This window comes from Protopterus annectens, chromosome 9.part0 (genome assembly GCF_019279795.1).
Source record: "Protopterus annectens isolate FY-2018-M chromosome 9.part0, PAN1.0, whole genome shotgun sequence".
Taxonomy (NCBI): Eukaryota; Metazoa; Chordata; order Ceratodontiformes; family Protopteridae; genus Protopterus; species Protopterus annectens.
Window position 1 is genome coordinate 1764387234 of NC_056743.1, and position 25211 is coordinate 1764412444.

The window sequence follows — 25211 nt, forward strand, 5'->3', positions numbered from 1 at the left end:
TATCCTAACTTCCTGGGCCCTAACTGAGAACCAGCTGGCTATCCAGTGTGTAAGATAGGGGATTCTGCCTACATCCATGAGTTTGTTTACAATGTTTGAGTGGTGCACTGTATCAGATACCATAGTCAGGTCAATGTAGGCTGTATGTACAACTTTGCCCTCATCCATTGTCATGGTGCCCTTCTTAAAGAAGTCCACCAGGTTGAGTAGGCATGATCTGCCCTTGATGAAAACAAACTGGGTTTGTTTTAGTGTTTGAAGGTTTTCTGTGTCCTTATTAATCATTTCCCTGATAATTCTTTCCATGATTTTCCATATGTGACTAGTCAGACGTATGGGTCTGTACTTCCAGAGGTCTTTTGATGGCTCACCCTTGTGCAGAAGGATGACTGCTGCAGTTCTACATTTGAGAGGCTTCATTGGAGGCTATAGATAAACAGTGACCCCAGTGGTCCCAACAGGTCATGTTTGAGACTATTTAGGAAGCATCCTGGGATATATTGGGGCCCATTGATGAAGTGGTTTTGGCCTTAGAGAGCACACCTAGGACCTACTTCCTAGTGATTGGGGGTTTGGATAAACCTGGAGCTAAATTTGTCGGCCTGCAGATTTGCTGTATTTTCTGGGTCCATGTAGGTGGTTCCATTTACAATCAGTTATTCACACTGGTGTGTGCTATCTTTGAGATTTTAGGCATAGCTAAAGAAAGCCTTGTGGTTGTCCTTTGTCTGGAAGGCTATCTTTACCTCAAATTTGGCTTTAGTAAACTTGCCCTCATAATTGTTTTAGATTGATGAGCATGTTTTGATCATTCTACCGGTAGCACCTCCTAATCTTGGTTATGACTTTCTTTCTTTCTTTTGTTGTACAACCTGTTTATGTTTTGACTCCACCAGGGTAGTTTATTTTTTATGTTAATTCTGGGCTTATTTCCGATAGGCACAGCTGTCTCTATGCATTTATTGATATGATTGTACAGGGTTTCTGTGCACAGTACTGCAGAAGCAGTTTATTTCTCTAGATTTGGGGAAGAGCTTAGCAGTAGGAAGTTCACCTTATAATAGTTCCTAAATGTTACAGGGTCAATGAAGATGACAGCTTTGTACTCTGATCTAAACAGAGAGGACACTACAAGGGGTACAGCTTTCTCCCATGTTTGTGAGTAGAAGAAATCTGCTCATTTTATCATAGCTGGACTTCTGAAAGGAATGCTTCTTAAAAATATGGGCTTTGATTGCTTTGTTGTTTTTAACATTAGGCAGCAAAAACTAGAACTGATATTCAAGGTTGATCTGGTTTGCCTAGATAGAAGTCTCTGAGCAGGTCAGCCAAGTAGGTTGTCACGGGGTATATTTCTGATATTAAGCAAATTCAAGAAGATATCGGTATTGTCACGCTTTGACCTCCCCAGTAATTGCTTTGCCCTCTGTACTGCATGTTCAGCAAGGCCGTTTGACTGTGGGTATTCTGGACTACTAGTAACATGGATGGATAAAGTCCCACTGTTTTGCAAATCTCTGAAACAATCGACTGGTAAACTGGGTACTGTTGTCAGGAATAACTTTGTGTGGACTACCATGGACGGAGAAATGCTGTTTCATCTCAGCAATAACAGCAATAGACATTACATTAGGTAGCAAATCAATCTCAAACCAGTTTGAATAACAGTCTACCAACACTAAGTAATGCTGATTGTTCCACTCAAATATGTCATGGCTACTGTTGACCAAGGTAGTTCTGGAATCTGCTTAGCTGAAGTGGCTCTTTTTGCAAATGCGGTTTAGTACTGTTGCATACTGAACAAGAAGAAAGCACTTTATCAATGTCCTTCGATAGAGAAGGCCAAAATACTAGTCCTATAGCCCTTCTTTTGCTAGAATCCGAACTTGGGTAGCGACAATGCAAATGATACCATCTTCCATCAGCATCTCATCTCTGTATGGAAAATAAGGCTGTATTTCTGACAGTACACAGGATTGCTTTGACAGCCATCCAACATTGATGAAGTGGTCGAGCTTTTGAAAATTGGATCAGTCTCTGTATGATCTCTTATCTCATAAAGTCTCGTGGTAGGAAAAATTACACACTTCCATGACATGAAAGCCAAAACTCTCTGCATCAAGCTGTTCTGCGGTATTTCTGGGCGATCTGGATAAGGTATCAGCCAGATAAAGAAGTTTGCCTTTTGTATAGACCATTTTGAAATTGTACTTTTGTAATCTAAGCATCATTCTTTGCAGTCTTGCTGGAGTGGTATGCATAGGCTTCTTTAAAATAGTGACTAGAGGCTGGTGATCAGTTTCTATTTGGATAGCTCGGCCATAGATATAATCATGGAACTTCGAACATGCGAACACAATTGCCAAAACTTCCTTCTCAATTTGAGCATACTGCATCCCAGTTTGGGTAAGAGTTCTAGATGCATAAGCAACAGGTCTGCCCTTCTGAAGAATAACTGCACCAAGACTGAACTTTGAAGCATCACAGGAAAGAACTACTGATTTGTGGACATCATAGTATCTCAATGTAGGCGGATTGCCAGTTTGCTGTTTGAAGTTATCAAATGCTCTCTGGTGTTGTTCTAACCATAAACAGGGAACAGTTTTGCATGTCAGCTCTCTCAAAGGCACTGATAACTCACTAAAATCAGGGATAAATTTGCACAAATAGTTAACCATACCAAGAAAATGCTGTAAGGCTTGGACATTGTCTAGGGCTGGCATCTCAAGAATGACTGCTTGTTTAGAAGGGTCTGGTCGTAAGCCAGTACTGGTAAATAAATGACCTACATAAGTAACTTCTGGATATATGAATTAACATTTCAGAGGATTGAGCTTTAAGTTCACTTCACATGCTCTGTCCAGAACTTTCCTGAGGTTTCTGTCATGCTCTGCTTCACCATTGCCTCCAACTAGTAAACCATCAACTATTGCAACACACGGATAGCCTGAAAAAATTTGCTCCATTGCACGCTGAAAGACTTCACTGGCAGAATTTATTCCAAAAGGCATCCTGAGAAATCTGTATCTGCCAAATGAGGTACTGACTGCAGTCAGTAGTGAAGATTTGCAATCAAGCATTACTTGCCAAAATGAACTCTGCATCTAAAACGGAAACAACAGTGGCATTTGGCATGAGGGTGGCAACCTCCTTGACTTTACACATAGGATGATGAAGTCTCTTTAATGCTTTGTTCAAGTCTCCTGGGTTAATGCATATTCTGATTTCATCTGAACTTTTCTTATGAGCAGCTACCATGGAAGACACCCACTCACTTGGTTCTGTGACTGGATAAATCACACCTTGCTATACCATTTTGTCTAACTGGACTTTGACTTTGTCCTGCATAGCTACTGGAACTCTCCTTGCTGGTCTGACCACTGGACTGACCTCTGGGTCTACTTTCATGGAGTACACAACTGGAAGTTTGCCTAACTTGTTGTTGAAAACATCAGCATACTCTGAGAAAATAGCATCACTGAAGCTGGAAGTGGGACATGTGCTTACATAATATAGTTCTTTGGCAAAAGAAATCCGTTTCATTCTCAAATTGTCTCTGAGACCGAATAATGACTGCACAGGTCTTCAGACTACCTAAAATTGCAAGCTGTAACTGTTCCCAGCCGAATAGCATGAAAGCACTACTGAGCTTTCAGTTTGAATCTCTTCACCTCCATAAGCAGCAAGCCAAATTAAGTTACTCACCAGCTCTCACTCTAGCAAATGTTGCTGCTGACAACACATTACACTTTGAACTAGTGTCTACTTTGAGCTCTGTGGGCTTACCACTGATCAGGACAGTACAAAATACTTCATTCTTTGCCAGTAAATCTACTGCATTAACCTTTTCACTGACCACTAATACACCATCTACATAAAAAGTAGGGTTGCAGCTTTCTGTATGATCAACCTGCTTTTTTGAGTGACCTTTCTTAATAACTGAATAAGGCTTGCTTAATTTACAAAACCTTTGAAAGTGGTTCCATTTTTTACACTTGTGGCATTGCTGACCAAATGCTACGCACTTCTCTCCTTTAGACTCATGATTGGCATCACAATCATGACAGTTAACAATAAGACTTGACTTGGGTTTTGCTGACTCACCCTTATACTGCACTGAGCATGTCTGTTTTGCTGAGCTAGTCTTGGAACTTGCTAAAAAGTTACGGGTCCTCCCTGGAAATCCTGCAGGGTTGCAGCTGCCATGTGCTTAGGCCTGCTTCTGCTTGCCACGTGCTGCATGCTATCTATGCTTGCTCTAGAGGCAGCTGAAACTAATCTCTTTTCACTTATAAGCATACTTGTCTGCCTTTCTGTGAGCTCATGGATTTGACAAATCTCTATGGATTTGCTCAACATTAAATCACTATCATGAAGCAACATCTTTCTCACTGCAGCACTAACACCACACACAAGCCTGCCCTTTATTAATTCATCTTTCAAATCACCAATTCTACACGTTTTAGCCTTATTTCTCAAGTCAGTGATATAAGCTACAAAAGTTTCACCTGGCTTTTTGTCTATTGCATAAATTAGGTGCCTCTCTAATGTAACATTTGTCTGGGGATTGCACATTTTTCTAAATTTACGTTTCAAGCACTAAGTATCTTCCCTTGATTCAGCCGGTACAACAATATGTCATTTTCCCCCTCTCCTGCATATACTGCTGGTGCTTACACAAATGAATGCTCTCTCAAAGGCTTCTGACCCAGCTAAGTTAAGCAAAATGAATACCCTTGTACATGCAACTTTGTCAGGAAAAGCTGCTTGTATGAAAATATCGTATTCTTGCTCATATATTCTCCAATTCTCTGCAATATTATGATCAAACACAAGTGGACTAGGTCTGCAAAATGCCTCTGCCATATCAACACACAGTAGTGAAGGTACTTGAAATTATGTATGAGCATACACATATAAATATATCCCAGAATTTTATGTCAGAACTTGTAATTATACCCAATAGTACAAAATACTCTTTGAAATAACTGCACTTTTCCAAATAAGTCTCTGTAGCACAAGATAACCATAAAATCACTCATCTTTGCAAAACCACTCCTTATCAGTGTAAGAAATACTTTGAAATGACTGTACTTTGTGAATAAACAGTACACACCAGAAGAAGCTCAGAGTAAGAAACACTTCAAAATGAATGCACTTTCCAAATAAACTATACACAGCACAAGAACTTTTCAAAATGGCTATACTTTGCAAAATAACTCTGTACAGTGTAAGAAACACTTTGAAATGGTGGCACTCTGTGAATAAATTGTACACAGCACAATACATTTCTTTGAAATGGCTGTACTTTGACTGCACTTTGCAATATAACTGTACTTTGCACACAGTGAACTCTGAAATAATTGCACCATAATAAAGCATACACTCTGCAAACACTTTGCACTCTGAGATACTTCGAACAACTCTAGCTATGCTTTGAATGGCTTCGGCCAACGCGAAATAGTAGTTTATGCCCAAAACACGTTCTTCTATTAAAAAAAATGTAGTCGGCTTGCTCTTTAAGCTTAATTTGCCCTTTTATTGTACTCGTTATGCCCTTTTAATCTCTTATCCTGCTCATTATATTTTTCTTGTGCTCGTTCTACTTTAAACATGCTAGTTATGCAAACCAAAGGTAATTCTGAACCCCATATGAACAGTTTTGCTAGTTTTATCAAATATCATGGTTTCGAACATTTTGTTTAATTTATAATGCGTTTTGTGCCTTTTGTTTGCTTAATTTATTTATTTATTTTATTTTCCATTTGTTGACCAGGAAAGTCCGAATGGGGATATGCCCATTTTCAGCGGAGGTCTGGGGAGAAAAGCTCCATATATTCAGACATATGAGATTTACATAGTATACGAGTACAATCTGGCATATCAGATGAAAAAAAGAAACAGTATAATTATAGTAAAGACACAGTTCAACAGGAGAAATGACCTATATGTCAGAGTGTAATATCACAAGGAAGGCTCCATATATTCAGACAAGCAAAATTTCACATAATATAAGAGTATAATCTAGCATTTCAGAGGGGAAAAAACAGCATATTTATAGCAAAGACACAGTCTGACAGGTAATGACATATGTCAGAGTATAATAACAATATAAGGTGCAAGACATTTGCCTAGTAGTATTAATTTCTCACATAGAGAAAAGAGTAATATGTTGTAAGGGTATTATTAAAGGAGTAACCAATAGATTAAAAACTCTGTTGGAAGACAATATTTTAGATGAAGAGATATTTTTGTTTTTTCATATAGAACATCCAATAGTACCCTTATTTAAAGCATTGCTGAAAATTCACAAGAATATATTACCACCACCACTGAGTCCCATCGTCTCAGGGAGAGGTTGGGTCACAGAATGTCTTTCAATGTGGGTAGAAGCGAAGTTAAAGCCCTTACTTGAACTGTGTCCAAACATATTGAAAGACTCTGCACATTTTCTGTCTAGATTATTTGAGACTTGTCATGACTTGACTCTCAATGATGCATTATTAGTTACATTAGATGTAAACAATTTGTTTACAGTTATTAGTAATGATTTTGGTATTAAAGCAATTGAGGAAATTATGAATGCTAAGGATTTATATGATGAGAGAACTAAATGTTTGATAATAGAAGCATTAAGACTGGTTCTAGAGAACAATGTTTTTATGTGTGATGGTAGTTACTACAAGCACAATCAGGGTATTGCTATGGGCACATGCGAATTTGTACGCGAATCTGGTGTTAGCATACTGGAAGCAGAAGTATCTGTTCAATGAATTACAATTATGGAACAAATATGTGATGTTTTACACAAGATTTGTAGATGGTATCTTTTTGTTATGGGCCCATGATGAAAATACCCTACAGGAATATGTTAACTATATGAACCTATGAACCTATATGAGTGGATGGGAGATCGTAGGTTTACCCCGGGTATCACTTCTGTGTCACTGTTAGACAGAGGCACAGTATACTAACCTTGAAAAAGGGCATAGCAAAATTAATTTAAAATGGGTGGCGAAAGCCATACACACTCTGGCTAGGCTTATAAATGCCCTAGGGCAGATAGCCTAGTATGAACCTATATGTATAGTACTATTGACTTTTTAAGGTTTTCCCTTAATTTTAGTGGTGAAAGAATCATCTAGGACCTAACAAGTACTGGATTTTGTACCTGTTTAGTGACTGTTCCCTGACACCTGCTTTTGATTCATGATCTAGTCTGAGATAATTAAATCTTGTAACCCAGTTATGGGATCTGATACATCAGCAAACACTTGCATTCCATAAGAAATAGTTGGCTGGATTCACAACCACATATAAAATCCTACAGCTTTGGAAAAAATGTGCTTGACTTCCAGGTATAGAAATATATTGTCTCTCACTGCTGTGATATAGTCAAAAGCAGTAAGGTTATGCCAAGCTGTACAATTTATTGCAGCTTGTAGGTGTGTTGCTATGGAGATTCTGCAACTTTAGAAAAATATTATTGCCTAGAAAGGTTCTGCAAGAATCAGAGCATTCTTCCATTTCATTACCTTCCATATTGCTTGTCTAATCATTCTCAGCCAACATTTTTCTGTGATGTTTACTTTATGTTCCTTTAACATGGCGTGACTAAGCTGCCCAGTTTTATTGGTATTTTCAAGGTGTATAAATGTCAGTACAACCTAGAAAGGTTAACAAGGTTTGTGAGCACTGGTCACCAGACATTGACAACAAATATGACATAAAAACCATATAATATGAGAGTATAGTGAAGCGTGCTTTGAAAGCACTTTCGATATCTTATATAACTGTTAAGTTCCCTAGGGCGCTGTTTAGTTATAAAATAAAATGTGGTGACAATGTATAGCTCATCTTTCTTTTTCTAGGCTAAAAAGAAAATGCAATATTTTTTTTTTCTAGTCTTTGGATATGATTCAGACTTCTACTTTATTTTAGTTATTTATTACATTTATTAACTTGGCTTATTGTAATGCACAAAGCCCATTTATATAAGGAACCCAGAACAGAAAACCTCCAATAATGAATTTAAAACACAGTAGGAAGCAGACTAAGTATAATATAAGCATCATTAATAAAAAGCTTTAGTACAGTTAATAAAAGTTATTAGATACTGGCTTGGAAAATGAGCGATCTACAATGGACCCTTGACATTTTTCAGTGGAGTTTTTATGTACAGGTAAAGAAAGCATGGTGAAAAACTAGAGACCATAATCTGGCACAAACTTCACAATGTGGGGGCTAAAATCTTATACAAGGGTTGTCGTTTCTTTTCTCCTTTCTAAGCACAGATTTTGAGCAATTAGTGAAATGATAAAAAATAAATAAAACAGACAAGTGAATGCAGCAGTAGTTGTAGGGATCTCTCTTTTTCGTTTTCCTTGCTAACTAAGGCTCTGAGAAAACCATAATTAGCAATCAGGGAAAATAAATGAATAATAAATAAATAACTCCAATCTAATAGCAATTGCAACAGCATTTACTAAGAGTGTGTGTGTGTGTGTGTGTGTGTGTGTGTGTGTGTGTGTGTGTGTGTGTGTGCATGCAGTGTGTGCGTGTGTGTGTGTGTGTGTGTGTGTGTGTGTGTGTGTGTGTGTGTGTGTGTGTGTGTGTATGTGTGTGTTTGACAACTAAATGTGTGTGTGGGGGGGTACGAAGTTCTTATGCTCTTCATTGTATGCATCTAACAATAATGACCTAAAACCAATTTAATTTATGTATTTCTTTGTTTACTCTGAAGACTGCACAATCAATAAAATTCTAGGTACATTTAGTGTGTGTGTGTGTGTGTGTGTGTGTGTGTGTGTGTGTGTGTGTGTGTGTGTGTGTGTGTGTGTGTGTGTGTGTGTGTGTGTGTGTGTGTGTGTGTGTGTGTGTGTGTATGCGTGTGTGTATGCGTGTGTGTTTACATGTTTCCGTACATGTGTGAGAGAACGTGCCTCAATGCCTCTGCATCTATCTATTTTGGTTTATGTAAGTGTGTACAACCGCCTATGTGTGTGCGTGTCTGTCTGTCAGCCCGCCTGCCTGTCTCTCTGTGTGTAGACATTATTTAATACTTACCTAACTTGTACTTTGGATACAAATCCTTCAGCAACTTTGAAGCATTAGGCAGAGGAACTATTTTACATCAAATATATAAAATATGTATATACCACTAATAAAACAAATACAAACAGGTAGCCCATTATTTAAGCACAATAATGCCCCTGAGGGTGGGCAACACAGGGAAATAATGAACCTTCAAGGGGTGGTGAGGGTCTCTGTCTACAGTGTTGGACCTCACAACACCAGGGCAGTCCATTATTTCCTTATAACACACACCCTTTCAAGAACTGTTGCTTGCTTAAGATGGGAGGCAGTGTTGGATAATTAAAACATTTTCATATTTAACCAAAATGTTTTGACAATTTACATTATATGTAAAGTACATAAAGTGCAAAAACAGCAATTATGCATCAAAGAAAACAGGCAATAACAGCTTAAATTACAATGTGACTGATTTTAAGCTTTAGCTAATCACTTATTAGGATTATTAAGTGAAGCCAGAGGTTAGGCAAACTGATTTACTTTTGAATAGAGTGGTGGACCCTTTCTTAAATCTGATGTAGCTGAGTTCACATCCAAACTAGCTGGCATGGAGTTTAACTGAATAGGGGCATTTCTATACAACTTCTCAGCAGTTTTCTTGTTGGTAGAATCAAGAGTACGTCCTGAAAAAGCCTGGACATAGTTTGGCATTCTAATAAAAGCTAATTAGCAGAAGACCATAAACCTTAATAAATATGTCGTTAAAATTAAATTCTGGCTCAACTGTTTGCAGAAAATAATTATTTAAAGAAAGAAAAAAAATAATGCATGGGTGTATATGGTGCACCCTGGCTGCCCCCATGGGTGGAGTCAGCCCTAAGCATGTAACAATTAGTTGACCTCATCTGTCTGAAGGGGGTGCACTAATGGGGCATTCTGTTTGGTTGAGTATAACTCTATACAACATAACTAGAAAGCTAGTGTTAACTGATGGTCATCCACCCTTTTTTTTTTAATAGAAATACACATCCATGCTGTCTACAAGGAGCAGCCTAGTTACAGAAATGTAAGTTCTGGGTAAGCTATTAGATTTTGATGTAGTCCTATTAAGTGTTTTTAAGTGTGTTAATGAGCTGTTTTCTGTGGGAGAATGGTGCAAGGTTTGATTCACTCAGCTTTCACTGTCTACCTGCTCGACTGAGCATAACCAGACATCGCTCCCAGGCACAGTCTGAAAAAGGTCCATGGATATCAGTGCTCTACCCTGGAAAACAAATAAAAATAAATAAATAAGTGTTGGACTTCAGTACATTAACCTTGAACAAACTGCCACCACAAAGCTGTACCTGGATTCCTCAGTGAGTCAGCGCTATAAGTGATAAACAACTGTGATTGTCTGTGTACCTTAGCCTATCTGTAAATGGATATAATCTTTAATGGTGTGGTTTTGATCAATATTTATTCCCAGTTCTTTTTATTGTGTGAATCCTTAGTAGCTCATCCTTCATCACTTAGAATCAAGTAGCATGTCTTTGGATCTTTGGGGATTCTTAAAAAGCCCACAGTCTTTTAGCCAGAACTTCAGATTTGCGAAGCTCCTTGGGAGTGCTTTCTGTATCAGTGATTTACTGCAAACACAAGCATTATAACCAGCCTTGGAAACAGTATACTTGCAGTGATGCCTCAATTTATTTACATAAACTGAGAACATTGCAGGATGCAGTAGTAATATTAGGGGTGGCTCTTTATCTAACAAGGTCCCTATGTTGGCGGGTGTGTACTGTAAAATGTGAAAAAGGGCAGATGTCTTGAGATTTTAGGACAAAACGTATCTCCAGATGTGCACTAATACTTGAATGAAACAATTATTTTGTATCTGAAGCACCTTAGTATTACATGAAGCAAAAGAAACAATTCAAATTCAACAAGAGTGAGGTTTTATTTTAGCAAAAAAGGGAAAGCCCAGCCCTTTGCACGGGTTGTGGATATAGCTCGTCCTTCAAAATCTCAAGTTTTCATAGGAACTTCCATTTTAATTTGAAAATGTAGCACTATAGCTAATCCCCGAGGTACAAATGCTTTGGGATTTCTCTCATGCTTCTGCAAGAACCTAATTTCACTCCCTCATAGGATTGCACAGGTAATAACTCAGGTAAGCTAATGCCAATGTTGACAATCTACCTCAGTAGAGTGGGCACCAGTGTCAGATGCCTTCGTCAGACAAAGAATGAGAGCAGCAGCCCCCTTCCATGTACCACGATTAGGCATGAAATGAACAGAGTGACAAGGCCAATCCTGACACCATGTACATAAGCTGTTTTTGAGGAATGGGGTTTAACTGTATAAGCTTTAAGTCAATAGTATCAAACAAAGAAACAATGGGGTCCACTAATAGCCAGCACCAGTGTTTGCAGTATAATTTCTATAAGGTGGGTCTTCAGTCCTTCTGATTTGGTTGCTGTCACATGGATTTTGAGTGACTGGAGGTTAGGCAGCCAAGAGCTTGTTGCTGACTTTTGCTTATGGGACTTCATGTTTAGCCTGACAACACTGCTGTCAGCAGCAGAATGCTGCAGATGGGGTGAGGAAGGTTTCATTGCTGTAGTGCTCGTCCTTTTTCACCACAATTACATGGCCAATGAATTAACATATTTAAGAAAAGGGGTAGAGGTTTCAAGGCTTCATATAACAAAAATGACATTTGTTTTTCATCAATATTACCATATGTTAGTTTTCTGAAGTTAGTTCTGGTTAATTTTTGGCATATTTCCCTTTGTAATGCTGAAGCAAAATTTTATGTGAGGGTGACAGCAGATCCGTGGGAAGAGTTGATGAAGGATATTGATCCATCTCGTGAAAGATTTGTTAAAGGACAGTCATCTGCAGATCACTAGAAGTGACTGTTAAACCTTTGCTTCACGGGTAAAGAGGGAAGGTAGAGGGGGAAGCTGGGACTTGTTCTAATGAATATGCAAAAGACTTTTGATATGGTTAGATGGAATTTTGTATTCACCATTTTAAGGCAGAACATTTCAAAAGAAAGTTTGGGGCAGAGAATTTAAGCTTTGTATAAAGGCCTAGGGTTATACGTCTATGTAAATGGGGGGCCTGTCTGTTAGAGTAGTATTATGGGAAACATGATAGCAAAAACTGAAAAACAAATTTAGGGAAGATGGCCTTCAGTGAACCTGCAGTCTGCCCTTTTCACTTTTGTGTGTGATTATAGTTGATATAATTTGGGGGTGTGGAGGTCTCCCCCATATGAATATGTCCTGCCAAAAAAAAAAGGTTTTCAGGGTCAATGAAATTAACTTACAGCAATTTTTGTCTTGCAATATCTGCTGACCTTTTTCTCTGGCTCTCTTTTGGTTTGCCACGGAGAACTACCCCAACAAACAGTGAAACAGGGATGAGACAGGAAGGGATGCAGCAGTGTTAACATATATGTAGATGATTGTATGGTTTTGCTAGAGGATGTGAACGTGACAGCTGGAGGTATTGCATACCTTTTACAGCTTTGCAGAAAAATCAGAGCTGTAGTTTCATCCTGCTGCAACTTTGTATCTCTATTTATCATGTACATGATGTAGAGCTTTTCTCCCTGGGCATCCGCTGAAAAAGGACCTGCGTCCAGTTGGAATTTCCCGGTAAACAAATGTAAATAAATAAATCATCCAAAGATATTGGTGGTGATACGAACCAAGCAGGAAAAGAACAGATGTATTACTAAGATCTAAGGAGGGATAAGTATTTTGGTATTAAGGTGTATCCTTTGGGTGGAGACAAACTGGTTGGATTTCCAAGAGAGGATTAAAAGTATGTTGGATAGATGGTCAGGCAGGATGAGTTCTTCGATGAGCAGAGTGAACTTGGTGGGAGTGACGACACTGCAGTTTATGCCTCATTTAGCCTTACATGTTCCCATTAGTCCACAAGAAATTAGAGTGAAGCAGATATAAAGAGTGTGTGACAGATTTTTCTGGTGGGGCAATTAAGGAAGGATGGGTATCTGGTGGGGCAATTAAGGAAGGATAGGTAAGGGTGGGATCTAGCTGGGAACAACAGGAGGGGAGGTGGGATATGCCTTAGCTCAGAGGATGGGAGGCATGAAGAATAACAGCCTTAGATGGGTGTTATGGGAAATATAGGGAAGGGATGAGGAAAGGAAATGAGTCTAAAAAGTCAAGAAGGATATGAACAGGGATATTCAGATATTGGTAGAGAGGTGCAGGTGAAGGAAGTAGAATGTTGTTAGTTGAGTAGCTTCCTGAAAAGGAGGATACAGGGAATGCGGGAAAATATGGAGCATGAATGATCATGTAAAGGATGAGATGGCCTTTTATGCCAAACACAAGTCACCTCTGAGCAGTCTATATGAGACTAAGTAGAGGAACAGGGATTTTAGCCTATCTGTATAGGATAGGTTTTTGAGACCTTGGATTTTCCTTGTCAGGATCCTCTGTGATATCTCCATCTGCTGCATGTGCTTGGCAAGGTATATGCCGAAGGGGGCATTGTACTTGATAATGGGTCTGATAAGGGAGGAGTACGGGGATGTTATGACCTCCTTGTTTCTGGATGAAATACCCTTATTTATGAGGTGGGCCAGTAGAAAGCCTTCCATACAACAGAGGCAATGTAGTGGTCAAAAGTCAGGTTGCTATCAACCTGGGTGCCCCAAGTCCCTCAAAACTGATTGCTTGCTTAGTATATTGTTATTAATGTGATAATTAGTGGGATGCCATTTCCCCCAAAGAGGATAATGATGCATTTCTTGGCATTCAGTTTGATGCCATTCTTCTGGCACCAGTCATTAGTTTGGGTAAGGCCCTCTTGGAGGATATTCACATCACTAGGGGAATTTAAGACAGCGCCCAGCTTGGAGACATCTGCTAACTTGGTCAGCCACAGACCACTGGTTTTGGCTTGCACCTCAGAAAAGTATATCCCAAAAACAGCGGAGGCCCCAAGACCGATCTTTGGGGTACACCGCTCATTACAGGTCTACTACTAGAGGTGTCTTCCCCTGTTTTGACTGAGTGGGTTCCATCAGTCCGCCAGTTAGCTACCCATCTGGTAACATATAGGTTGATGCCTAGCTGGGAGAGTTTATCTGTTATGCCTGAGTGGGGAAAATAAGTACTACCTGCTATGGACTTAAACCCAAGACCTGCTACACACAGGGATGTAACTCTATCCATTTAGCTTCTTGGATATATGGGATCTTCTTGGTGCATTATGCCTTGTTATTATTGTTAATTGTATTAGTCTTGGTATGGTAAAGTCTCACAAATGCAGCGGAGAGTGAGGCAGCACATCTCCTGTGATTGCTTTGACCTTTTAGATATGCATCACTCCACTGACACTGTTGCAAAAATAGTTCAGGGATTTTTAATATGGACCTCAGACAGATGTTAAAATCTTGCCATGACTGGTCATTTGGACCTTAGACAGTTGTCAAAATATTGCAGTGATTGGGCGTTTGGACCTCAGACAGTTGTGAAAATCTTATAGTGATTGGGCATTTGGACCTCAGATAGTTGCGAAAATCTTACAGTGATTGGGCATTTAGACGTCAGACAGTTGCTAAAATCTTGCAGAGATTTGACATTTGGACCTCAGACAGTTGCTAAAATCTTGCCGTGACTGGTCATTTGCACCTCAGACAGATGCTAAAATCTTGCTGTGACTGGTCATTTGGACCTTAGACAGTTGTTAAAATATTGCCGTGCCTGAGCATTTGGACCTCAGACAGTTGCTGTGCTGACATTTCCTGAGGAGATATGGAAGATGTTTCACATCAGTGCTCATATTGTGCATACAGCAAGTGGTGGAAGGGTGTGGTTGTGAATGATTTACTTATAAACTGCTGCAAACTTTCCACGCAAAACACTCTAACATCTTGACTTCTTAAATTATATATATCCATCCCTACTTTCCTTAAGTTGTTAAGAAATTCTGCTTTCCATTCTGTGAAGTTCATTGCTTCTTTTACCAATGTAAAAGATTGATTAACAGTCCCAACTTAATTAACAGAGGAGCCGCACGGCCCTGCATCTACTCTTCATATATATTCTGAAAATCCTTTGAGTAATCCTGATATAGTTTTACTGAACATCTTTGTAGCAAAACTGCCCACAATAGTTGTTCCTTGCAGACATAATTTATAACTTGAAAAATATTTGCCTGGGTTTAGAAGGCTGCTTGGATGAAAGGTTTAATGTCCAGTGTGCTCGGTCTATGACTAATAGTTGAACAAATTCAAGTTATGGGAGAAGGAAGAGTTGTTTCCACAAAGAAATTGTGCTCAGTCCTTTCTCCCTTCTACCAGATTCACTAACCTAGGAATATTTCATGACTGATGATTTTATAGACCATCTAATTTGTATTTTAGCTGGTTTATTTATTTTGTTTACATTGTGTAAAATAAACAGTCTTTCCATTTGTGATAGCTGCACAGAAACCGCTGTCACAATGAAAACAATTTTTGAAGGCCACTTTTCTAATTCCACTTTATTGCTGAGTGCTGTTCTTTGATTTAGTGGCACCTGTAAAGATTTGTCACAGCAAAGCGGTCAGCTTATCAGCCATTTCCTCTAGGGAGATTACAGCATGTCTCTGACTATTATGGCTTTCCCTTCCATGCTGCTTTATTGTGTGGTGAATTGTGCAATGCTTTAGATGAAGATTCACACTCCTGTCTTTCAAAGAGAACAGAGGTTACTGTAAGCTTCCTTGAAGACCATCCAATTCTCCAGATGTACTTCTTAAATTTTTAGCAGGTTGATTAGGGCAGCTTTACCCCCACAGAACTGAAACAACCTGAAACAACCGATTGAAGTTTGTTACATTAAAGGCTTGTTCTGTTTCAATGTTGTAAGAGGACAAATTGTCGGGGAGACCGGAGTTTGATAAAATATTAATGATGCTTATATGTATGTGCGCGAGCGCACACGTGTGTGTGTGTGTATGTGTGTGTGTGTGTGTGTGTGTGTGTGTGTGTGTGTGTGTGTGTGTGTGTGTGTGTGTGTGTGTGTGTGTGTGTGTGTGTGTATGTGTGTGTGTGTGTATGAGTGTCAGTATGCTTATATACGTGTATAATTTGTGTGTGTGTGTTTACATCTATATCTATCTATATGTTTATATAAATAGATAGCTATAAATATATGAATACATACATGAGTTCCTCTGTAAAAGGCTGAGTGTATGTTTGGTTGACAGCTGTTTATTCAATCATTTGTGATCATCTAAGCAGCTGGCCTACAGCTGTCCGAGATTGCACAGTTCCTGGTGTTGTGGATTATGCCCTTACCCAATGTTTGCATGTTCTCAAAGTTTCTATATAATTAGCAGGGGGTAAGGGTGTTTTTTTTTTTTTTTTACTTGAGAATTTTGCATACTCAGAAGCAGTTTCCCAGCTTATCCATAGTGGTGTGCTGGCATTTTCTAACTTTTTGCATTGATGTTTTGAGTGTCAGTGTTGGGTGTATTCAATCTTCACTACAATTTCCCCTACACACACACACACACACACAAACACACACACACACACACACACACACACACACACACACACACATGAACAAGCGTACATACATGCTCACACAGAAATACACAGGCACACTCATTCTCGTGCACACACACACACACATGCACACACGCACACACACACACACACACACACACACACACACACACACACACACACACACACACTCACTCATACTCGTGCACGCACACACAAGTGAACATGCACACATATACGCTCACACACATGCAAACATGCAAACACAAATACACAAATACACTCATTTTCTTACACACACACACATCCACACAAGTGCATACACACACACACATGAACGTGTAAACATACTCTATGGGTAATGCAGATGTAGTACCATTAACTTACAGCATCCATTAATGTGAGCTGCTCTGCCACAATGTCTGATGAAAAAGTCAGGAAATCCTGTTCTTCCCTGAAATCTTGTGTTTCGTCTTTGTGCTCGCTGTGCAACAATATCTCATGGCCAGATGTAGGTAAGCCTGTGAATAAAATAGCAAAAATAATGCATTTCATTTTTTTTATTTTTTTAATGTAATATATAATCTTCTACAACAAAAGCAAGACTTTCCACTGTTTCTGTGTTCACCACACCAACAACAGGAAGTAAACATCTTGTTATGATGAACAAAGTGAGTCAATATGCAGGCTCTTGACAACAAGGCCTGGCTTCCTGTTCAGAAATTTCAAAGTATAAGGAAATCTTGATCAATTTTATTTATTTATTTTTACCTGGATTAGAGCACTGATCAATATGGACTGCTTTTAGTCTAAGGCTGGGTGTACTGTCTAGTTAAATGACTTCATCAAAGTCACTCGTCAGGCAAACAGAGTCCAAGAGACATTCTCTAGAATAAAAGTAGTTTATTATTATTACATAATCTTAATCCTCTGTAGTAACTGCTAGATGGCTCAAGGTGGCTTTTTCCACTGATCTTTTACTACTCTGCTTACAAGGAAGTGTAAATGTTCAGTCATAGCTGTTTATCAGCTGATTAGTGGGTGAATAAGATCTGTCTTGTATTTCTTTCAGCATGGCACACAGCGAAAGGCCACCACTACTTTTAACAAAATCCAAAGAATATTTAGCCTTCCCCACAACCTAATGCTTCCATCTAAGTTTATTATCACATCTTCGCACTCCCTTCTCCAGCTGTCCTCCAGTCTGTTTCACACATTAACCACAGGAGGGTTGCATAATACATGATCACAGCTGGAACACTTAACACAGTTTTCTAAGTGTCTAAACAGTAGCAAATTATGTTGATTTCCTGCCAAGTTACTTTTGATATTATTGTGTGGGATGAGAGAAAGGCTAAAGCTGTATGTAGGGGGTGTAATAAAATATGTAGTTCAATACATTTCAGTGGGTTTATGAATCATAACGTGGCTATTTCTTGCATATTTTACCTCATATCTTCAACACAACACTTTCATAAACATCTGTCAGACAAATGCAGTGAAAATGGGTCATTTTCTTTAAAAATGCAATTCTCTGGTTTGTGCTCTAAAATCATGCTTTGAAAAGGAATTAAAAGCATTCTCTTCATTTGCTCCCACATTGCGGTTACACAAAGATACAGCGCACAGTTAGATGAAGCCTATTTTGTAATTATCATCAGTAGTTATTAAAATCTGCAAATTCAGCTTTGCAACTTTGGCAGTTTTCAATATTTTAACTCAGATATATTCTTTATAGTTATGTTCCAATGCCATTTTCTAAGAGTTGTTGTTGCTTATCAAATTTTGACCATAATGTAATTTTAGAATCTATAACTATAAGTGCATACATGCATAGACCTTATGACCACAAGACAACTGCAGGTCGGTCTTGTTAGCTCAGACATCACAGCAACCCACAGCTGCACCACCATCCCTGCTTCTCCTTCTCTTTCATATGTCCCTTGACCACATAAATGATTCAGTGGCATTGAAGTACAGTGTCCAGTCTGGGATCTCATTATTGTTATAAACAACCATGTCTGTAAAAAAAAAAAAAAAAAACTTCAGGTTATTAGTTGTGTCCTTTCCTCCTTTCTGTGACTTTGTGCTACAGCGATACTCTCCATTAATAGCTTTATGGATCTGAGTTATGTTCCTCTTTTCCATCCTGGCCTCTACAAATATAGCCCCACTATGCCAAGTTCTCCTTCAGAGCTGTAGCTAGGCTTGTTGGTGCCATGGACAATATTCCATATTTTGTGTCCCCCAATGTGCAACTAACAAAAAATAAATCACCTTTCAGAGTTCCGCTAAGCAGCCATTTATGTATGTCCAGTAAACACAGAATGGCTCTTTCCTGATGCCTGTATAAAACTGTGGCAAAGAGTTCACCCATTAGAAGGAAAAAGATTTTCAGGCTACACAATGCATTATAAAGTTCTTTGTTAAACCTCTGTTGCTAAACAATAGCAAAGAGCTGTACTATCTATGCTTCTATCATGCATTCTATATCACTACCTCTCATTTTCCATTAATCCTACCATCTTTGGTTTGTACCCCTTATAACAGCTTAGGGCCCATTTCCTGTATAATCTTTAGAAAAGGGCACAGCACTCAAGTCATAGTCTTAGGAATGCCTCCTAGGGACACCCCAATGTCTCTGGAGTCTATCACTTCTGTCCTGCAACCCAACACTTTTTTTTTATCTTAGCTGCAGCCTATTTCTCCTTTTGTCCTTTCTGAATCATTTCCACTGTGACTATTACTCCTGACGGATTTTTCTGTGCCAGCTAATTGGAGTTTAGTCTCTTCCAGCTCACCATCAGATTACAGGTTAAGGCTTCCAAGATGGAGACCCCTACATTTGGCAGTGTTAAGGATCACATGCATAAGTCAATAGTACTGTAATGATAGGAGGTACTGCCAGCACAGCTAGCTGGAATTTTGTAAATAATTATATGTCATTTGAGAATATCAAACTGATTTATACAAGATGCTTGTGTTACAAATTTATTAGAACTGCATGTCATGTGTATATCAAATTGATCTGTATAAATATTTGGGCTGAAAAGGTATTTCTAAAGTGCTTGTGTTTGAAATGTATCCACAGTGTGCCCTACTGGAGAGAACAGAAATGTACATGCACTATTGTAACTGTTTAAATGTATATGTTTTAACAAAGGAAACTGGAAGATTACACCTCAGTGTAGTAAACATTAAAATATATCTGAAATTAAATCACTTAACTGGCTAGGCCATAAAGATGCTATATCACAGGTTTCAATGCAGCCAGAGACACAAAGTCTTTACTAGGGAGCATTCTGTGTTGTCTTTGGGGTGAGCTAATTACTACTCTGGAAGCATGGAGGTATGAAATTGTTTTATGACTTCCAGCACCTGCCACAGATCTGAACAAAATCTCTTGTGTGTATTTTTACAGGTAGGTGCTAAATCCTGCCAGCTTCCAGCAATAGGGGTTTGCAATGGAAACTAGAAGTCAGATGATCAGTACTGATGTAATTCTAAAAGCTAACCCAGAAATAAATATTTTAGATATTATTTTGAGAAGTCTCTTAGTGAGATAGACTATTCTGTTTGGGACCTGACTAGAGAGAGTGCTCATGTATTTCATCTTGCCTTGCCCAAGTAAGTTATAAGGGAATAGTATAATTCTCTTAGATTCAGTCATAAATATAGTGAAGCTTGGTTTAGATATTGTTTTTCTTTATTTTTCTGACTCTGTCCTTCAATGTTATTTGAAATATTTCCTGTGATTTTGAACTCTGATGTAACTGTGAATAGATATTTAGTATTGTCTTGTTTTTTTATTATTTATTATTAGATATATTTAAATTTTTCATTGTGGCTGATCTTTGTAGAGATACTTAAGTTTTAAGAGTATTTGCATATTTATTTGGTGACACTGTGTAGGCCACTCCTAATAGTCTTGCTCTTGGTCAAACTACTATTTGTATTAGTATTAATGCTACACAATATAATTGGACATCCTTTTGTTAAGGGCCTTAAAATAGCTGGTGAGGGGTTTTGGTGGGCAAAAGGGGGCATAGCTAGTAAACCTGTATCAGACTTCCCAGGTGTGTGTGTGTGTGTGGGGGGGCAAATCAAATCTCAAAGAGTGTGGGTGTCAGCTACTTGGGCAGGAACACAAAGCACTGGTTGGACAGAGAGAGAGTATTGGAGGACTTGGCTTTGAACCCTGGCTAAGGACTCAACTCTATAGCTTGCCAGTGAGGAGTTTTATTGGAGATCTGGAGAAAGAAAGAGGAACCAGCCCCAGACTGACTGTGTTCCCTGTGTGCTCTTACGGGAAATTGTGCTTGATGCAGAGAACTGCATCTAGAGATACTGTGTGCATATCTGCTATTCTCCCAGTGAACGTTCCCCACAGGTGCCAGTGGTGAGGACTGAGGCTCCTTGATTACTGGCCCACAGGTTGGGCATCACAAGTACCTTACAAAATGATCTGAAAATGGATGTGCACATACAATCCCACTGTCATTAGTAGAATTCCTAAAACATATATATATATATATATATATATATATATATATATACATATATACACATACACACGCACACGCACACATATATATGATATTCTTATAAATAGAAAAACTCCCAAATGTTGGTGTCATTAGCGCTAACACACAAAAATCTAAAAATAACATTGGTATGCCTTTACATATGCTCAGAGGAATAACTGATTCAGAGAATGCAACTTTTAAAATGTGCTTCTTGAAGGGGTAAGCCCACCTGCACCCTCAAGTAGGAGGCTACCCCCATATCTTGGTGGTGCAGTGGTGCAGCACTTAACATTGTTGCCTCACAGCAAGCAGTTCTCTTGTTTGGTTCTCAGCTGGGGTGCCTTCTGTGCAGAGTCTGCATGTCCTCCCTGCATTTGCTTGGGTTTCTTTGGGTGCTCGAGTTTCCTCCCATATTCCAAAGACATGCTTCTGGAGTGTTTCTCTCTAGGCCTCCTCTGAAAATAGGCACTTTCCTAGTCAGACTTTTCCAGTCAACAAATATTAAATAAATCTCCTACTTCTTACATATACTAACACCTAGATCGCACAATCCCCAGTGAATGGGCATATTCCCCAGTCCTAGCATTTATTTGATCTCGCACAACTGTAAACCATCTGTTTTGTTGAACAAAGTGTGTTGACAAAACAAAGGTTGACTTTAATTAATTTAGACCAAAATGAGTGAACCCACACACACAAACACACAGACACAGACACAAACACACACACACACACACACACACACACACACACACACACACACACACACACACACACACACACACACACACACACACACACACACACACACACACACACACACACACACACACACACACACACACAATGTATAAAGGGGTTTGGGGGGTTTAATGGTTAAGGTGTTTACCTCACCAAGAAAAGGTACAGGGTTTGATTGTCATCTTTAAAATGGCCCATAAAGGTAGCTAGCCTAGCACTTACCTATGAACCTGTATTTGAATGTCTGTGTTTTTAATATTTTGAAAGCAAACTGAAAATAAGTTATTTTTGCAAACTTGTGGAATTCAGTTCAAACAATTTCCATGATTCACAACATCACACATAGCAGCCGGATGATGTTTAGTAGGGGAACACATATGTGTAGCAGTCATTTAACACTAGAACTTCAAGAAGGCAGACATGGGGGGATGCAGAGAAGAAACACTCAAAAATAAGATGTGCAACTATATTCTGTAAATATTGCTGTGGCAATAATGTCTGTTCTATGACTTTGCAATCTGGGGCTAATAATATAGAATACATTAACACTTACTACTTAAAAAAGTTATACGCTGAATAATATACATCATGTTTTCTAAGGGAAATGATATGTCTGCAGGTAGTAGTGAGCAGCAATTTACAGTTAATGAGTAAAAATACTTTAAGAGGTGTAAGCAAAGACAAGAAAACTTCCACACTGGTATACACTATCTGTACTTTATTATGTTATGCCCTTGACAGTCATGTGGCAAGAGTAGAAAAACATCTGACAGGACAGCATGGGTTACTTAAAGTCATATTTACATTAAATACTTATTTTATATAAAATGTAGTCGTGGTGCTGCAGTAGCGTTGTCGCCTCACAGTAAGATGTTGTCCTGTTCGATTCTCAGCTAGAGCGTCTTCTGTGTGGAGACATGCGTGAATGGGCATACCTTCATTGAAGGTTGTGCGTCAGGGCCGGCAACTCAGCACGTAAAAATCTACTGCCAATCATTAGCAGACCGGAGTTCTGCTGTGGCGACCCCCAACCCGGAAAAGCCGAAAGACACAACAACAACAACTTACTTTATATAAAATATGACTGGAAAAGCTTTACCCCTATGAAATTCTCAAAATGGCAGAGACTGAAGGCAGATGCTGCATTCAGTTTCATGTCTTTGCATATGATCTGTCAATATCAACTATCACTTGTCAGTTCATTCTGCTAGCCTCGTCCCACCCAAACATAGTGAAAACCTTAAACCATGGGGGAGAAGATGTCTAAGATGACATCTTTGATTAGTTTAGCAGAACTGTTTTGAAATAAATCGAGAGTGGAAATTAAACCAGAAGGGACAAAAATCAGACAGCAACTGAATGTGCCAAAAAATAAATAAATAAACAAAAACAACAGAAAGAATATAAGGAAAAGAATAAGAATTAGATGACAAGAAAATAAAAACTGAAAATAGCACAAATACAGTGCCCAGTTCAGAGCTCTCCTGGAACAGCCTCATGTTGACCAACCACAGGAATGGTTAAAACAAGGTGAACTGAAACCAGAAGATGAAAGGCCAGGGATAGTGGACCATGTACACACTGATCTGCACATCATGTACTGCTGGTGTTTAGTGCATTTCTTTACAATTTAGATGTAGCTCAGAAGTACTGGAAATAGGAACCATGAAGTATTATGAAGAATGATGTTTGTATCACATAGGATCATCCATTACCAACAGTTCAAAACATAGGTGTGAGAAATCTGATATGGTACTCCATGAAAAAAGACAAAGGTAGCACTGATCATTGAAACTGCTACACCCAGTGATTACAATGTCTGATGTACAGAGTGACGCAAAGTCATAAAATACCATGATTTGATCTGCCTTTTACAAACCCGAACTGGGTGGGGTCCAAAGTTTGGAGATTACCAATGTTTTTGTTTATAAGTTCCATGATGATACGTTCCATGGCCTTGCAGACCAGATTCATCAGGCTAATGTGGCGGTAGTTCCCAGTGTCCATGGTGGATCCCCCTTTGTGGAGTGGGATAACTGTCACTGTGTGCCATTCAGTGGGCACAAAGCCTGAGGTGAGGCTATGACTGAACATGATACTTAGGTGGGGTGCCACTTGGTTCTGTAGTTCGTGTAGAATGCAGCCTGGGATGTTGTCAGGTTCCATGGATGCTGTGTTCTTGGCTTTGGAGTTTTGGTTTTGTGGTTTTTACCTGTGCAGCCATAATTACAGGAACTTTGCATTCTTCCGGTATAGAGATGGGCCCTTTAGGGGTGAGAGGGGGGTAAAGTTAGCACTGAACCTATCTGCCAGGATGTTGGCAATATCAGTTGATTCTGTATATTGAGTGCCATTGTGCTGTAACTCAGAGCAGATCTGAGTGTTGCCATTGAGATTCTTGACATAGCTATAGAATGCTTTGTGGTTGTCTTTAGAAACAGTGTCGATTTTGTTTTCATAACAAGCTTTGGAGGATTTTATGAGGGATCTTAGCTTCTTACTGAGGCTGACCAGGGAGTTCCTTCAATCATGGGATTTTATTCTTTTTTGCAGCAGTTTCTTTCTTCTTTAATAGAGTTTGTTTATGCCAGGGGACGCTTCCTTTTTTTGGAGGATAGCATCTTGGTTCTGTTAGGGATAGCATGATCCATGCACTTGTGTAAGTGCTTATAAAGTGCATTTGTGTAGGATTCAGCAGTCATACCTCTATTGTCTGTCTGCATGGGTGTCATGAAGTTTGCCACTTCTGTCTTAAGAAGCGTGAAGTTGGCTTTGGAGAAATTTTTTATGGTGGTTTCCCTAATGGGGGGTTGGGTTGGGATGTGGATGTCTAGGGTAATTAGCTTGTGGTCAGATCTGACCAATGAGGAATTGACCTCTGGTGTGGAACACCGGTTGCCCATGTTGGTAATGACCAGGTCTAGGATATTGCTGCCCCTGGTGGGGGTGTGGATAAATTGATCCAAGTTGTTGGAATTTATGAATTCCAGAAAACATTTAGCAAAAGAGTTGGTACATGAGTAGTTTTCCCAGTTAATGGTGGGGTAGTTGAAATCGACCATTATTTGGGTGTTCAGTTGTACCATAATATTTTCCAGTGTATCAAGAAATGAGGAGTGGGAATCCTGAGGCATGGTGGGGGATTTGTAGCAAGCTACAGTTTGGATTGCAATCTTGCCCAGAGTTAGGTGCACTTGGATAATCTCGGATGCATTATGCTGAGCAACTAGCCTGGAGATGTGGATATCCTTAACGAATATGGACACACCTCCGCCTTTAGTGTTTCGGTCCAGGTTAGGTGGCAGAAAGGTGTGGTATGAATTATAGCCTGGTAATGCAAGGTTGCTGTCTGGAGCCTTGAACCAGGTCTCTGTCACTGCACAGAT

General features: G+C 39.1%; 1 protein-coding gene across 1 annotated transcript in view; it reads right to left on the reverse strand.

Moving 5' to 3' along the window:
• Positions 1–25211, reverse strand: part of RGL3 (ral guanine nucleotide dissociation stimulator like 3) — a 958134-nt gene that overhangs the window by 704268 nt on the left and 228655 nt on the right. Inside the window, exon 7 of the mRNA XM_044084617.1 lies at positions 16946–17079. Within this exon, the coding sequence (XP_043940552.1) occupies positions 16946–17079 (134 nt within the window). The remainder of the gene's footprint in view (positions 1–16945; positions 17080–25211) is intronic.